Source organism: Lepidochelys olivacea (genome assembly GCF_965140295.1).
Source record: "Lepidochelys olivacea isolate rLepOli2 genome assembly, chromosome: 6".
NCBI classification, from domain to species: domain Eukaryota; kingdom Metazoa; phylum Chordata; order Testudines; family Cheloniidae; genus Lepidochelys; species Lepidochelys olivacea.
The window spans coordinates 64840483-64858413 of record NC_140416.1 but is presented as its reverse complement, the minus strand read 5'-3'; the positions used below and the strand labels follow the sequence as shown (position 1 = coordinate 64858413).

The 17931-nt window shown below is 39.2% G+C and overlaps 1 protein-coding gene across 2 annotated transcripts in view; it reads right to left on the bottom strand.

The window, feature by feature from the left end:
• The window catches only part of UBR1 (ubiquitin protein ligase E3 component n-recognin 1), a 145690-nt gene that overhangs the window by 118376 nt on the left and 9383 nt on the right, over positions 1–17931 (bottom strand). The window contains exons 3-6 of one of the 2 annotated variants that reach the window (XM_084631233.1): positions 16715–16793; positions 10588–10698; positions 6706–6836; positions 5357–5495 (exon numbers count right to left, since the gene is read on the bottom strand). In XM_084631233.1, coding sequence (XP_084487359.1) covers positions 5357–5495; positions 6706–6836; positions 10588–10698; positions 16715–16793 — 460 coding nt within the window. Of the gene's footprint in view, positions 1–5356; positions 5499–6705; positions 6837–10587; positions 10699–16714; positions 16794–17931 lie in introns of both variants that reach the window. The other variant, XM_084631232.1, reaches the window with a different exon arrangement.

The window sequence follows — 17931 nt, the reverse complement described above, 5'->3', positions numbered from 1 at the left end:
CGAGAGCTCAGGCGGGCCAGACAGGATGGTCCTGCGGGCCGACTGTGGCCCATGGGCCAGAGTTTGCCCACCCCTTTAACTACCAGTTCTAAACCGGCTTCAAAATTTAACAACCAGTTCACGTGAACCGGTGCAAACCAGCTCCAGCTCACCACTGGTATTAACACATCAGATAATTCTGTGGTTAGAAACATAAAATTAAAGCCAGCATAAAAATATTCTTGAATTTACAACATATAGCAATGAGGCTTGAAGTGAGTTTTTGAAGTTAGAAAGATAGTTTCTCTTACTCACAATGTAATGTTAGAAGGGAGAGAAATCTGAGGATGCTTCTTTCACTGGCAAATAACTCATTCACACACGCAACCACAGCACAGCTACGAGGGGGTGAGTGAGTAAGACACAGCACAGAGCAGAACAGTATTTTAAACTATGTTACTAGTTCTCAGTAGCACTTACAATTAGGAACTGAGTTTAAATAAGATAACAAAACAATGTATTTTCACAGATCTAACAATCTACAGTTCAATTCCAGATACTTGAAATACACGGTAAAAACAGCTATAAGCTCAAGGCTAGTTCTTTAAGCAACAGCAAAATAACTTTAATAAGCTGGTAATAGTTAGATCACCCTTAACATAAAAAGTGCAAATATAATTTCCTCACAATTACAGTGTCCTCTAGGTGAGGAGCAAACAACTGAATTTAGGCACATGTTGTTACAAGGCATTAAGTTACATCCAACCATGATTACTGTAGAAGATTTCAAATCTTAAGGCTAGTTTAAAGTTTTATTTCTTCCCTACTTCTACTATAATCTTTCTTGGTATTTATTTGGAATAAGGACATCTTAACAGGGTTTATTATTTTGGAATGTCAATTCAAGGATCCAGAACAATGGTCCAGATTTATGGAACCAGAATCTAAACTACAAGGAAGTACAGGATTCTAGAAAGGTAGTATTTTTGCTCTCCAAGGCCAATTTCTGGCTTCCTTCAAAGCCCAGAAATTCCCTATGGAATCTCAGCAGTAAATACTTATTCTTAAATCTTTCTATGCTTTCTGTCATCCAGGGAGCCTTCTGGTGTGCTGACTATTTCTTCTTGATATCTTTCATCTTCAGGACAGCTTTCTTCCCTAAGGCTCCTTATATTTGGGACTTTAAAAGTCCCAAAACCCAGGTTCTTCTCAGGAAAAAGGACTTTCTTTTAACTAAAACTCTCTCTTTAGAGAGCAAAGTCATTGAACACTGCTTACATGAATAGGAGGGCTCTTCTTGGTTCAGAATCTGGACACTCAGCATTCAAAACCTCAGGACTTGCAATGAACACGATCTCCAAGGTGAAGAGAGCTGGATCTCTTAAGTGGAGAGAGAACAACGAACTGAGATTTTGCAACACTTTTATGAGTTCTCTTCATTCTGTTGTTTGGGGGACTAGCCCAACTCCAAAAAGGGAGCAGTTTATTGCTTCAGACATCTTTCCATTGGGCAGTCCAAGATTTTGGGATGTATGCAGATCTGGTTGCAAGTAGTAAGACCTGACAGATCCAGTGACATCACATGTTTCCTCCCATCCAGCAGATAGCATCCAAGCTTCAGAAAAGTCCACCTTTCCAACGGTTTCCAGCCTCTCCTTCAAATTCCCTAATTTTATCTTTGTTTAGCATTGTTTAATTAGAGCATACACTAACCGAACTGTCTTTTGGCTCAATTTCTGTTGTGACTTCTGGAATAGAGCCCTGCAACAAGACCAGACCCAATGAAACCTGACTACAGGTGCTGGATTCAGGATGGGTTGGGTTGGAAAACAACTGGAACTTCTCACGTCAGGTTGGATGGATTCAGGTCTGGTTTACTAATTAGGCTCAAGTAGACCTCTATCCCTGAAACATTTAACAGAATAAAATTCTCATAGTTCGTTGTAACTTGGTAATTACCTTCTAGAAGCTTTATTCTTTTCTTCTTAAACTCTCTTCAAAATTAAAAATTAAGTGTATCTCCTCTTAAGGGTAGGAAGAATTTTCCCCAATTTGATTTTTATTGTAAACAACTTCCAGACTTCTTATAAAATCAATATTTGAATTCCAAATGGTTACAATACTCTAGCTATTTTAAGCATGGTCTTAGATACTTCAAAACAACTGCAACACAACAACAAGAGTCCTACTTCTAATAATATCTTCTAAATACAATTTTACAATTGCTACACTTAATCTTTATACATTTCTAGATTTACTAATATAAGCATACACTATGATTGTATCCACCAAAATTTGTTATTAAAAATATCTTCATATATATGAATTTATCCAACTACAGTATATATTTCCAGAAATACCTACTCTATTACAAATTTCAGAGTAACAGACGTGTTAGTCTGTATTCGCAAAAAGAAAAGGAGTACTTGTGGCACCTTAGAGACTAACCAATTTATTTGAGCATGAGCTTTCGTGAGCTACAGCTCACTTCATCGGATGCATACCGTGGAAACTGCAGCAGACTTTATATACACACAGAGAATATGAAACAATACCTCCTCCCACCCCACTGTCCTGCTGGTAAAAATTTATTTGAGCATGAGCTTTCGTGAGCTACAGCTCACTTCATCGGATGCATACCGTGGAAACTGCAGCAGACTAAAATTTATTTGAGCATGAGCTTTCGTGAGCTACGGCTCACTTCATCGGATGCTATTACCAGCAGGACAGTGGGGTGGGAGGAGGTATTGTTTCATATTCTCTGTGTGTATATAAAGTCTGCTGCAGTTTCCACGGTATGCATCCGATGAAGTGAGCTGTAGCTCACGAAAGCTCATGCTCAAATAAATTGGTTAGTCTCTAAGGTGCCACAAGTACTCCTTTTCTTTTTACTCTATTACAAAAAATCTTTGTTTGAACACCTCTAGCTTTAATAGAGATGTCATTAAATTTGGCCTTAAAATTCTATTGTTCTCCAAATGGCTAAAAAACCGATTGTTTACTTTTCTTAATCTTCTGAATTGGGGTATTTTGTGAGGTGATTACTTAAATTAATGTATTCCTTTGTACATTGCTAAGAGGTGCATTAATGGTTGTGTTGGAACCATTGTTTAGTTTGCTCAAAGGTAATAAAATTTCCAAAAGCAATTTGAGATGTGTATTTAGACACACTCAGGTTTATGGTCTCACTTTGCCAGCTATAGCTTCTTTAAGTGGAATCTTGATCCTTTTAGCAAGGAGTCATTGCCTGCATTGACACAGAGAAACTGAATGTAGCATAGTTTATGTAGATTTCTGTGTCACTTACTAGGAGATGACTTGAAACCTCTATTTTGATATTAATTATATTTTGAGACCTTTTGGTGTGTCACATCTCATTTCTGATGTTAGTGTTTTAGTTTAATGCAGGCTTACTCAAAGTGTTAAACAGAAATTTAAATGAAGAGAGCAGGAGAAGGAACAGTTTGGCATGTGTGGGGACACTAAGAGGCATTTGTTTATTTCTGGCCTTACAACCATATAGTCCTCTTGAAGGTAACAAAACAACATTCATATAGTTAGAAAGGTCAGTTACCTTATGATGTAGGAAAAAGGGTAATAAAACCAATTAAAACATCTCAGGATTCAACTGATGGTAACTTGACCTAAAAATGAGGCCTTTGTTAGGGTTTAATACAAGAATACAGGATTCAAGTGTGAACTTTGTCACTGCTTTATTACCTTATAACTTCTCAGTAAAAGAATATTAAAATTGCATAAATTTGGACAAAGGGTCTGATTTTTGGCCCATCTTCTGTGTGGTGCCTAGAGTCCATTTAATATAGTGCTCTAGGAATTCTGAGATAGTAATCCACTTGGTACAAACAAACAATCTCTGGATAACCCTACCAATTTGAATTAAATTAAAACAGCAAGTTAAAAACAAACACATTCGCATCATCATGTAAGAGGAACAAATTGGTGCGACAAAATGGAAGAACTGGACTTCTGCAAAATACTCCCATCCAGAAGCAGTGTCAGTTTTCATCCTAGCAGAAAGTGGACTCTTCCTGAACTCTTTTCTTTCAACCTTTGCCTATCAAGTGATTTCCTAGTTCTGAGGATCAGATAGTGGGAATGTTCAGAGCAACATGCAACAGCACGCTTAATGGAGTCTGGAACAACGTTGACAAGAACTGTCTGGTCCCAAATTCCAAAGAAAAGAAAATACAAGTGTGGCCTTTAACATGGCCCTTCCACATTGCAGAATTTGAGAAGAGATGAAGAGAAAGCAATAGCTTCCTGTAAACATACTGCCATTAAAGCAAAGTACATTTTGTGGTACATTTTGTGTAGCGAACATCACAATTTCCACTGCATTGTAAAAGCATACTCAAGTCAAGTTAGACCTAAAATTTAGGTTTTATTATTAGAAATAACCATTTATATACACCCTAAAAACACAAATATTACCTTTTTTTAAAGTTACTATGGAACTATTTTTGGAAAACAGCCTTCTGTAGTGTATGTAGCCCAAGCAATGTAGCATTGTCCGAGCACATGAGAAGCTGAAACTGAGACTAGACAAAAATAAACTAATTTTTTCATAGTCCAAACCAAGACAAATATTGAAAGTAAACAGCACTAATGGTCAAAAGCAAGTTTTTAAAAATTCTTCCAATTTTAATAAAGGATATGTCCGTCCATATGTATAAAATCTTTGCATACGTACATGTGCACACTTCATAATTTTGTGATGCATACAGAATGCCCCCAAGTAATTTTTGAACAGATAATTAGGAATGTTTAATGTTGTTCTGAGAAACAAAAAGTGGAACGGTCAACATCAGCTTCACCATGGAATTTCCCTGGTTTTAATAACTTGCATCACAACTTTAAAGATTATTACAGGACAGAAACTGAACCAGAAAAATTATAAAAGTGTTTGCACAATGTAACCTACTATTGAATAGGCAAACCAATATATTTTTATTTTAGTGGTATGCCTGAAATGTGTCGTTTTCTCATCCAAGAAGTGCAAATCAGATAAGATAAAACTAACCTTTATAACAAAGTTAGAGAAAGTTGGCAGTGTTAGACAATAGATGAAAGTGGATCAACCTCAGCTAAGAAATCAGTTGCTTCTCCCCTCCTCTGGACCCTGGTTTGTGTCTTCAACAACAAATAAGCATGATATGAAAACCAGATCACCTTCTTTAATAGCATTCATATTCCATGCAACTACAATTAACAATTAGGTTGCATTATCTGTCATTGTCTCTTTCCAAGCTCCAACATCACAGCTACAGTTACTACGATCAGAGAATGAGAGAGAATATAGAGAAGCAGCGTATAATCCTTAAAAAGAGAATTTCTATTTCACACGCACTGCACTGACCTCTTTATCTATGGCAGTAGTGTGCAACTGGGCTTCCCCGAGCTCACAACCAAGCGCTCTCTGGAGACTGTAGATGACATGGTCATAAGAATGATGTTCATCATTGAAAAGGACACAGTAGTAGTGGTCTGTCTTCTCTCTACTGGGGATAAGCCAGTTATTTCATTAGATGAGCAAAGAGAAAATAAAAACCATCTCCTATCCAGATATTGGCTACAAATCACTTGCAAACTCCTGGGAGAAAGTGACAAATATATCCAAATAAATGCTAGGGGAAAACTGAGTTCATCAACTTCAGATTCTGAAAAAAGGCAAGCAGTTCCACCTCTCACTGAGACAAGAACAGAGCATGATAACTATGCACTGACCACTGATTACAAGAGGAGCATCATGATCTTCTTGGTGATACAAAGTACTTTAACAAGTTTTGGAAATTTAAGACTAACTACACTTCCACCCCAAATGAAAGTTTTTACATGCTAGTTTTCCTTGCAGTTGATAACTAGGTCAATATTTTTATGTTAATGCCACTCAGGAATTTAGGAATTGGGTCTTCACTGTCACACCTAGCTCAAACTGGAGGTCAGTCCAGTGAAGTTTTGAGAACTGTCAACAGATTTAAAGGGCACGGTAAACTGTCATTCTCCTATAGGCCTAGGAAGTTTAGTAAGTGCTTCCAGAAACTGTGCAGCTACACTGTGGTGCTGAGACCAGTGTAAGTGCTAGTGTTAGTATATGGCTAAGACTCAAGTGGTTTTCGCACCATGTAATGAAAACCAATCAAAAAAGGCCCTCCCCTCCCCCATCCTACCTCACCCAAGCTGTCTACTTAGGACACTAAACCAGCTCAAGTACAACCAGGTATTTATGAAAAAAGAAAAGGCGGACTTGTGGCACCTTAGAGACTAACCAATTTATTTGAGCATAAGCTTTCGTGAGCTACAGCTCTCTAAGTCTCTAAGGTGCCATAAGTCCTCCTTTTCTTTTTGCAAATACAGACTAGCACGACTGCTACTCTGAAACAAGGTATTTACGTACTCTGCTAATCCTGTAGCTGTTTCTCCTCTCCCCCTGGCACTTAAGGATCCCATTCTGCTCTCGTCACCAATCAAATGAATGGTCTCTTTTCATCTTGGAGGAGGAGGAGGATTTTTGAACAATTTCTATTGTGGTTAATTGGACACTAACATATGCAAAACGTTCCCTGAAGTGTTGTACCTTTATAGAGATTATAGTCCAGGAATGTTATAGTTCTATTTAGAGATCTGGGTGTTACGAAGTTTATATAGGGTAGCAAAAAACCTGAATGGCAGTTCCAATACTTAGAAATCATTGGCAATATCTCCCACCTGGTCATGAGCACAGGAGGCAACTCCTTCTCTTCTTCCCAGATAGTCATATCTACAATGTATTTTAATACCGACGGGAACATCATCTTTGCTTGTGCCATTAGTTCTTCATTTAACTGGCATTCAGAATTCTATAAGAAGATAGGACAAGATATCAATATGGAATATAGATATACTAAAACGGAGAAAAAAACTTGGTAATATAGCAGCTGATTATTATATCCTTTCCAGAAAAAAATCCTTGCCATATAAGTATAATTTAAAGAAACAATAAAAGTACTGAATTTGATTATATGCAACGCAAAGCTGAAATCATATTACAGTTGTGTGTGTGTCATTAGAAAGGTATATTGACCTCAGGCATAATGGTAAATATATTGCCCTACAATACACTCTGGTATATTCACTTTACACTAAAGGGAGCAAGACTAATGAAGCTGAGGAGAATGAATGAACTGCACAACCAGAAAGATATCTTTTGTATAAGAACACAGCCCCACTGAAGCCTCTTTGTGACATTGGGGAAAAGTGAAACACACCTCTTTTCAATTCCTTGCTATCACTACCTGCAAAATTTCTCGGAAATAATCCAACAACAGTTTTATCCACCAAATCAAACATGATATAGGTGCATTTTTAAAGATACTAGTTAAGAAAATAAGATACAGAAAAACATGTAAACTTCTCTGATCTAAGCACAGGCTGTGAAAAGCTTCATTAAATGGGTTAGGAAACTTAGGTTACAAAAGTAAAAAGGATGGCAACATTGCTTCTGACTCATATGAAGATGTTCAGGCCTGGATTTGTCATCTATGAACTGCAGTCCCTGATGTCTCATCCTTTCAGTCTGTTTGCATATTCTCCCAAAATGTCTGTAAGTCATCCTTTCATGAATCACTAGGTAACCAAACATACAGATACAGCCATCAGCCACAGATCTCTTTCACTGTCACCCTTCCCTGTGAAAAGAAGGGATTGAATATGCGGGACATAAATAATAAGGGAATACTACATCTTTTGAATATATGGAATGGCTTCTTATATTGGTATCCACGTTTAGAGATGTAAATGGAGAAACTTCAGAGATTTGTGACCTAGACACAGCGGTTGATATTTTCAAGGCAGTCCAGCGTATCTGGATGCATTTTCCATAAATTTTATGGTTGCACTAAACTGCTTGCAAATCTCAGAATATATATGTTATATGGGGAGAAAGGGAAAGAAAATGGGGAGAAAAGAGAATTACCAAAACCAAGATCTCAAATCCAGATTCCATTCACATGGAATAGTATATGGTTTGATAGAAGTGGGTATAACATATTGGTGATATAATTAGATATTGTCAAGAACCATGACTTTGGAAACTTCCTAAAGCAGCATGCAGTTTCACGTAGCCCATAAGCTTCTAGGTGGCATAAAAAAAAGAAATCAAAACTACACAGTGTGCATGTGGTGGGAAACCTGGAATAGAAATGAAACAAGTAATGAAGTGAAATGACCAATGGCTTCCACAGTTCCTAGAGAGTTTTCCTGTCCTGATGAGCTTTAGAAGAGGAATTCCAAGTCAAGGCTGCCAACTAAAATGTCTACAGATTTTATAAATATCTTTCTCTGCACCCATGTGATGATTTGAAGTCAGGTTCTTACAGATCCTGGGTATTAGAGGTCTTAAATATCTGGGCTTAATTTTTTTCCTACTCCAACTATACTACTAATGTTCTTAAATTTGGAGGAGAAAGGATAAGTGTCAGGCAGAAGCTTTGTGAATTGGGCTTCATAGAAGCACTGTTGTGTTGAGCTAAATTTCAGTTACAGTATGGCATCTGAAGGGGTAAATCGTACCAAGCACAGACCTTTGGTAAAGGATAAAAACAGGCTGCTATAGACAAGGATATTCCAAACAAAAGGCAATCAACCCTGTAATGAAAAGACTTCCCCCCGTCTTCCTCCACCCTCCCTCATTCAGGTGAGGAAAGTATGCAGATAGAGCACCTCTCTCCATATCTCGCTCTTTAATAGATACCAAAAAACTCCTGGTAAATTAATGGTTTCTCTGGGCTCCTAAAAAGGGACAAAAAAAGAAAACACCCAAACCCAGAATGGACAAGATCTTTTTCCTCTCTCCCCATTACAAACTTACAGGGAATGAAACGGAGGATGTGTTCGGCCTGTTCTCTCCCCCCTCCCTGCAATGGCAGCTTGGTTCCTCTCTTTTCTTTCAAGGAAATGGTGAGAACTGTTACCATAAAGACAGGTTTCAGAGTAACAGCCGTGTTAGTCTGTATTCGCAAAAAGAAAAGGAGTACTTGTGGCACCTTAGAGACTGACCAATTTATTTGAGCATAAGCTTTCGTGAGCTACAGCTCACTTCATCGGATGCATACCGTGGAAACCGCAGCAGACTTTATATATACACACAGAGAATATGAAACAATATCTCCTCCCACCCCACTGTGCAGGACAGTGGGGTGGGAGGAGATATTGTTTCATATTCTCTGTGTGTATATATAAAGTCTGCTGCGGTTTCCACGGTATGCATCCGATGAAGTGAGCTGTAGCTCACGAAAGCTTATGCTCAAATAAATTGGTCAGTCTCTAAGGTGCCACAAGTACTCCTTTTCTTGTTACCATAAAGCTTGTGGATAATTAAGAATTAACTGCATAAGCCTGAAAAATACCTGTGAGTCCAATCCTGTAATCAATTGTACAAAATATTCTTAACTTCCTATGCTAACTTCACAATGTTTATGAAACAACTGCTACATTTCACCTCAGAAGTGGCTATATTTCACCTCTGCAACAATTTGTACAGTAAGTATCAGTTAGCAGAGACAGTTGGAAAGCTTGACGATGAAAGGCAATAAGTAAATGATATTATATCGTATTCAGTTACAAGAACTGCATGAAGATGGAATTAAGGTACAGAGTGCCTAACATTAATTTAAAGTGCAAAAATTAAAAAAAAAAAAAAACACCCAGAAGAACTGTTAGAAAGTCATAAAAAGCAAAGTTTAGGTTAAAACTTAAGAAATGCAAATATTTGAAAGTATCGAAAATGTGTGTTTGGATTTTAAGTTTAAAAACTAACTGATTTTCTTGGCTAGTAGTCAGGTATTTTTAATCCCTATGATGTTCCTGAAAAGGATTTTTACCCTTAAGTTACAGACATGTATACCCAAATTTAACGATCTTAAAGCTTTTCAAAAATGTTATTACTATTTACAACATGCATTTGAAGGTAGGATGCAAGCTACCCTTGGGAGCCTGGGACAGGGGATACTAGGGACCAGGGAGCTCTGCAGGGCATTTGGAGCTGGAAGGCAACAATGAGCAGTCAACGCCCTGAGAAAGCCTGGAGGAGCAGAACAACCACTCTTTAGCCACTGTTTGGTTTGAAGCATCTGCTTTTCTGGGCTCCGTTTCCCAGACTTAGATGTCTAAAAGTTTGTGTAGCACCTTTTGATTGCAAGTTCTGGTTTTTGAGGGGTTTGGGTTGGTTCCCCCCTCACCCCAACCCAAGGATACTGAATTTTACATGTGCATGCCTTATATTATGTTGTAAATACTAGCAACAGACAAGATGCAAAAAATTGTCTAGAGTGTTTTTCTTTAATGTAGTGTATTGAAACTTGTCCTTTAACATTTAGAAAAGATCATTCAGCAAACTCAAATTTTAGTCTACCCTTTTAAAAGCCAGCAGCCTGATCCTGAGCACATTTTTTCATCCTCACAGACGCAGAAAAACATACTGCCATCATTCCTCTCTACCCTGCCCCTCGCAGAGCAAATGGTAACTCTTCTAGACAGGTAGGGAGCATGTTGCAAAGCCTGAAGCTTTACAGACAATATTCATCTCTGATTTTCTTTATGTATTATTTTTACCGCTTTTGTAGTGCTTGCTGCTCCAGGCTCATGGTTAGCACAAAGTGGTCCAGTCTTCCATGCCTCTGTATCCCCACAGTCACAAAACCCTCCTCCAGTGGAAGTATGCATCTGAAAAATTAAGAGGCATTTCAGACATACAAATACGCATGTAAAAAAAATCAAGAATACAAGAAAAATATGTATTTGTTACGCCAATACATGCACATTTTATGTGCCTCTAACACAGTGATAAATAGCTATCCTGTAGGAAGTGTCATTGTGTAACCCATATGCTTTCATATTGCAGCATTTTATTTTATTTTTTAATTAAGAAAGGGAGAACTTCAGTGGGGTAGAAGGGTGGGATTTGCTGAAATTATTTATGTGTCTACACATGTGCAGAGAGCAGAGTAGGGAACACAGCTGGGTCTTAACCTTGCAAATTGTTCCATGTAGGCAGAACCCTGCATTTGCATGGACCTGCACTGCCTTTAGCGGGGCTATGTATTGAACCCCAGGTGACCAGAGGGGCAGAATGGAGAGTGGGACACTGCAGTATTTTCTGAAAGCTCCCAGTAGCTGCTTGAAGCCAGTATATAAGTGACCATTAAGGCAGTTCTACATATTTTAACATGCCTTTGACTCTGGGGTAGAGCCATTGAGGGCTTGTGGGCAGATAAGGGAAATATTATATCTAGAGCAGCTAATGAGAGTTCCCATTAAACTTGACTCAAGGATGGAAGATAGGCCAGGAATGTGACTACTGTCAGGGCAGATCTGAAAGCCTGTAACATTTTAGCTACAGGTAAGTGTTTATGCCAGCCTTAAGCCACCATGGAAACCTTTAATAAAAACGATGTGTGGGCCTACAGGGAGAGCTGTGAGAGGAGCTTTTATTATCCTTAAAGCCTATAGAAATCACATTTAGTTATCTGATAAATTGTTTCAAATTGAGATTCTAGATCAACGTGAGAGAAAAGAGCACAACTCAACAGATGAGGGTTAGTAGATTCCTTATTTGACTAAGCGTGGCTTAGGATAGTACCCTACAGAGTGTGTGTGCTACAGAAATCCAAGGAATGAATTAATTTGTGTGTGGTGTTTCAAAACAGGTAATGTTTCAGCTACAAGCAAGAATTCCTATCAGATAGGGAAAGGGAGGCAAGAGAACCATCCATCAGCACAAGACTGAACTGCTGCTGAAAGGATATCATGCACTAGAGTTTTCTTTTATATGCTGGAAAGGCATAACTGTTTTTACTGTGGAGCGACTACGTTTTCATTTTAGTGTCTGAGAACTCATTGACAAGCATTAAACCTTAGGTCCCACAGTTAATCACAAGTTCATCTCTGGAAAAGATTCTGAATGGAAGAGAGTGTGTACACATGCACACACATCAAAAAAAGGAATGCCAATGCCCTGCAGCCTTTACAGTTGTGATGCAGGTTATTATTCATATTTGTTCCAGGGGTACCTTTTGCATAAGTAGCAAAAACAGACTGCTATAGAAAGTCTTTATAGACAAGATTACAGATAGCAAAGCTGTCTAATAGCTTTATTTACAAGTCATTTAGAAGTATTTCAAAGTACTGTTTAAAATCCTTATTCTAGCAAACTAATATATATAATTCGTATACTAAGTAGCTGTGTAGCATTTTCTCGAACCAGTGTTGTGAGATATTAAAACCAAGTTCAGGGTTTAAATGCAATGCCCCAAGTTTGAGTCTGCACAATGCTTTCTGAGAAGTCTGAACTGGCTAGTGGTCCAGCATAAAGTTAAGATGAAGTGCAGGAAAGACCAGTAATTGTACATAATTTGCCCTGATATCCCAGTTACAAGAGTACTTATAAAACAGTTATTAGAAGTAATAATAAGTGGCCTTATCACACAAAATACTTTTTAAAATGTTATTTGCTATTAAAAATGCCCCTTCAAAAAAAAAAAAAGCATAATTTAAAGGTTTAGAATGTATTTACGAACTGGGGAAACATCACAACCACTTACCTGCTATCTTCATGTTCCAACTACTGTTACTTGCCCTTAAAGAAGCCATCTTAAATTACCAAGAGACTAGGAAGAGAAGACTGGAAACTCAACTCCTGGCTTCTATTTATCCTTTTAATGTATCCTTTATGGGAGTCAGTTCATCCATATGTAACATATATATGTAGCTAAAATATATGGAAGCTACATATATTTTATTTATATAGTTCACAGGGATAGCATAAGGCTTAAAGAATACTTGTAATGCACTTTAAGATCATCAGATGAAGAGTTTCACAGAAGTGCAGAATAATGTACTTGATCTGACTATTCTCAGCACACCTTCTTCCTCATTACCACTCCCTAGGCCCTGGTCTACACCAGGGTGGGGGGCAGTGGAGAATCCATCTAAGTTATGCAACTTCAGCTATGTGAATAACGTAGCTGAAGTCAATGTACTTAGATCGACTTATCGTGATGTCTTCACCACGATGAGTCAACTGCTGCCGCTCCCCCGTCGACTCTGCCTGCGCCTCTTGCGGCGCTGGAGTACAGAAGTCGACAGGTGAGCGCTCGGGGGTCAATTTATCACGTCTAGACTAGACGCAATAAATCGATCTCCGCTGGATCGATCGTTGCCTGCTGATCCAGAGGGTAGTGAAGACATACCCTAATATTTTGGAGGCTCTTTGAACCTATTCCCAAACTGCCAGGCTACCCTACTGAAGAAGAGCTCCGTGTAGTTTGAAAGCTTGTTTCTCTCACCACCCACCTTGTCTGGACTACCCTATGGTCAGGATAATACACTTAGATTAGCATGCCTGACTTGATTATCAGTGAAGGTGCACTCACTAAATACATGTGTGCACGCATAGCCAGCACTTCCTCTTTAAAGGGCAGTCATGGCCATTTGATGCAGGTAGAAAGAGCCTCTGAGGTGGATGCAAGTTAAACAGCCAAAGTAATGAATCTCATTAAAAACCTAGTACATTTTTAAACTGTGAAAGATTACAATTAAGTTGAATATATGGTGGTTTAGATGCTCTTTAGTATAACTTTTCTGCAGAGGTACATCAGCTTTAAAGGCTCATGATCCCTGTATGCTTCCACTCAGTTCACAAAACTGAGCATTTGTTGCAATGGCTTTTGAAAGGGAACCACCACCAGTGAAGTCAGGCAGAAAAGGGGACAGCAAAGGACAGTTCAGGAAGAGAGCAGCCTGAGGAGTTACTTCAAATGATCCTTCCCCAAATAAGGGAGCAGCAGTTAGAATTTCTCACTGGTCACATGGATTTGGCTCAGAGACCATCAAAAGGCCATCAGGAAGAGAAAATCCAGGCCTAAAGCAATCTCCTGCATTTGAAACTTAACATTTGTTAATTTCTCTACCCATACCCCCTGCCCCAAGCCCAAAGCAGTTTAAAAAAACTACATAAATCCAAATGCAGAAATAGACAAAAACAGTATGTAGACTGCAATAGTGATCTGACTTGTGAAAAGACTGTACTGGTCCCTGTGCATACATACATGTTTATTTTGTTACCAAATATGGGTTTGGAAACCTCTTTATCAAGGTCAGCTTGCAAACATGTCATTTTTAAGTACTATTTATAGTACTTTACCAAGCTCGATAAACATGCGCTTTTTAACTGAAATTTCAGCATTGTAAATAACAATCAGAGTAACAAAAGGAACAAGTAATCTCTTATGGATTTTAACAATTGTAAGTTATAACAAGTGTCTCAGTCCTATGAATTAAATTATCCTCTTCAGATTTGCTAAAAAGTTGCTTGATTAGCACAGCGAAACCAATTAAAATGAAAGAGTTTGAGATATCTTTTGCACATTCCCAAAAAGCCATAAACACCCCAAAAAGTTATACATCATATCAAAACAAGAGAGAGGTTAGAGAGCTCCAGTATTTTCTGTTCTTTCCACTAAGAGCTAAAGAAGAGGAGAGGAAAAAGTGCCTCTGCCCACTTATTATTTTGCATATTTAATGTACTCTACTAAATCAAAGGCAGATTTAAATCTCCGATGTGGAGATGGAAATTGACCCCTCTACAATAAAACCAAAAAACCTGCTCCTGCACATCCCTAACTACAGTGATGGAATTGAGATGTGCAACATGTGCACTGCATTTCTGAGATTTAAATCTGGCCTCTATATCTAATAGGCAACCTACCTGTCTGTTAAATTCTTTGGAATAATCTACCAGTTACAAGGATTATTACTATTGCCTGTGCAACCTTAGTTCAGCGCGCGCGCGTGTATCATTAAAGTTAAGATTTTGTCACTGTTTTTAGTAGAAGTCACGGACAGGCAATAAACAAAAATTCACAAGAGCCTATGACCTGTCTGTGAATTTACTAAAAATAACCGGGTGGCTGAGCTAGGTATGGCAGGAGGAATGACAGCTGGAGTCCCATGGGGCAGAGACTGACAGGCCGAGCCCCCTCGCCATGGTGGCTGGGGGGGCCACCACAGCCCCGGCTCCAGCCGCAACGGGGGCACGCACAGCCCCTGCTCCAGAGTTGGCCACAGTGCGGGACAGGGGCTCACAGCCTCACCTCCAACCACAGGTGCACAGCCCCGGCCACTGGCGGGAAAGGAGATGCACATGGCCCTCGGAAGCCACGAGGGGGGTGCAGGGCCCCAACTACAGCCCCCGCCACAAGGCAGGGGCACACAGCCGAAGAAGTCACAGAGGCTGAAGCCGAAGAAGTCACAGAGATCTGGTAAAGTCACACAATCCATGACTGCCATGACCAAATCATAATGACTATATGATAACTAAGGCTAACTATGTGATCACATACTGTTTGCTCTGCGCACAAAATAGACAGAGTAAGACAGTTGTAGGGAGATGACATGCTCTTCTGTTTAAAGCACTGGACTGGGATTCAGGACAAGAGAGCACAGCTCTGCCATTTACTTACTATAGGTATGTCCACACAGCAACTAGACACCAGCACCTGGCCTGTGAGAGCCAACTTGGGCATGTGCTATGAGGCTGTTTCATTGCTGTGTAGACTTCCGGGCTCTAGCTGGAGCCCATGAGCCAGAGTTGGCTGGCCTGTGGGTATCTAGTTGCAGGTGTCTACTGTATATGATTTTGGGCAAAGCTATCACAATGCCAACACATAAGGTTGCCACATTAAGGTTGTCCTTGCAATTTTAATTCTGCAATTACCTTACTTTTCAGTGCTTAACTTTGCAACTAAAGTTTCCCGAAAACTAGTTTTCCCAATATGCAATTATAGCGTTATGCGCTGGATGAAGCCTTTTTATGTGTTGAGTCAAAACCTCATTGAGACCGATAGTTATGTTTGTTGAAGGGTGAGTTCACACCTGTAAGGATAAACCCTCACCTAAAACAAAAGGAGGATGTGAACCCACCCAGGAGATTTTGCTGAGTATTGTTTTATACAGGTAAGACAGAAAAGACAAAAAACAGGGAAAGACATACACGGTTGGATAAATGCACTTATAGGGGTCTGACTTTTGAAGTGCACCAATATGTTGTGCATTAATCGGCCCATGTAAACGCTGCTGGTGTTTCACAGTGCACTTAACATAGTGCAGTACGACACTGTACACTGCAGTGCGCACCAGCAATGTCTACACGGACCAACTAGTGCACAAACATGTTAGTGCATATTAACCCACAGAGAGACAAGCCCTCGGGGAGACAGCCTGAAGGAGCAGCTGAAAGCACAGTGTCTGATCCTGGAAGAAACCAGGGAAGAGTTTTCTGGGTCAGACATGCAGCCTAAAAAAGTGTTCTCGGGTTCCGAGAGCAAAAGAAGCAGTTTTCTGCTATTTGATTTCTTCCTTGTTCAGAGACAGAGGGCTTTGTACAGCCTTGTAAATAAACAAAACTGCAAACAAACAAATATCTGACTAGCACCAATTTCCCCTCCTAAGTGGAGCAACCTACTAGACCACACTTTTTTGTCTAACTGCTCTGGTCAAAAGGGATAACAATAATTAGATCTATGAAAGACATGCTCTTTTTTGTTCCAGCACTCATTTCAACAAATTGGTAATTTTCAGGGGGTAGGAATTGAAGTTTCTCATAATCTGTGTGTATTGCTATTACACACAAGAAAACTTCTCCATAGCAACATGTACAACTTTACAGTACAGATTTTCATACCTTGTAACGATGGTTCTTGTGAATGCTATTCTGAAAGCAGTCCATGCAGAGTACACATGTCGGATCAATTGCACAGTCTCTGCAACAAAAATACTAACTTGGATACCATTCTAAAATAAAATAATGAAATATTCATATACTAGAACTGCTGCCATAGTTACACCTTTACGGCTGGTGCCAAACTCAATTTCAGGCATCAAAGCATGGCTATGTCATGCTACTGATATAGAATGAATGTTCCAACCCTTCCACATTTGGTTTGAACCATATTAGCAATGCTACCGTTTAAACATCCATAAGCAGGGTTCTATTAAAACCAGCCTGACTACCATTTTCCAACAATAGTTGCTAGTACAAGTGTTCCCTTGCCTAGCATGGACAGGGATCTTAAAGAACAACAAGATGTTAGAGACTACTCTTGGGTAGTCTATAATGTGGTTTCTGAATAGAGTTGTAATCATCTTAACAATGCAAGATGTTGATGTAAAAGCTATGTTACATCTGTGTTACATCAGTTACAATTTATAATACGGAAAGGGTCCCTTTATAATACAATTACACATAATATGTTCTTTTAATGTAGTTTTTAATGTTCCAAAGTCAAGCTCTCAAGTTCGGAAATGCCAAAATTAATGTTTCCAGCTCAACTTGAATTCAGCCCCCTAGTGTGTATACATTATGATACAGTCTTAAATTACATGAGCTCATACTATATTTTTTCCACAGGACCTCTGCCTCATTCAGTGCACTGGACAGACCTGTGCTGGGAATGAATTGTTGTTGTGTAGAGAAGGCTGTCATCTGTAAGACCCTGCCTCATTTATGCAGAGCTTGGAAGGTGTGTAGGGAATGAGGCAGGGGACTGCAGGAAGAGAAAATATGGTCTCATGGTAAAAACAAATAAACGCTGCCCTGAAGAACTAGATTCTGCCAGTGCCACGGAGTTTCTATTGCTGGGAAAGTCACTCAAAACAAACTTTTCACAGGTGATCATTAATGGTGTGTTCCTCATTTTCTGGGTGCTTGACTTGAGACCCTGGGTCTAATTTACAGAAATGCTGAGCACTCACTGGTGCTACTGAAGTCAATGGGAGCTATGTTTTGAACATACAAAGTGCTTCATATTGCTAAATACACTGAAAAGTCAGGTCATGGTGCCTCAAATTGGGCACCCAAGCTTAGTAGATACTTTTGACCTTAATAGCTCTGTGCCTTAG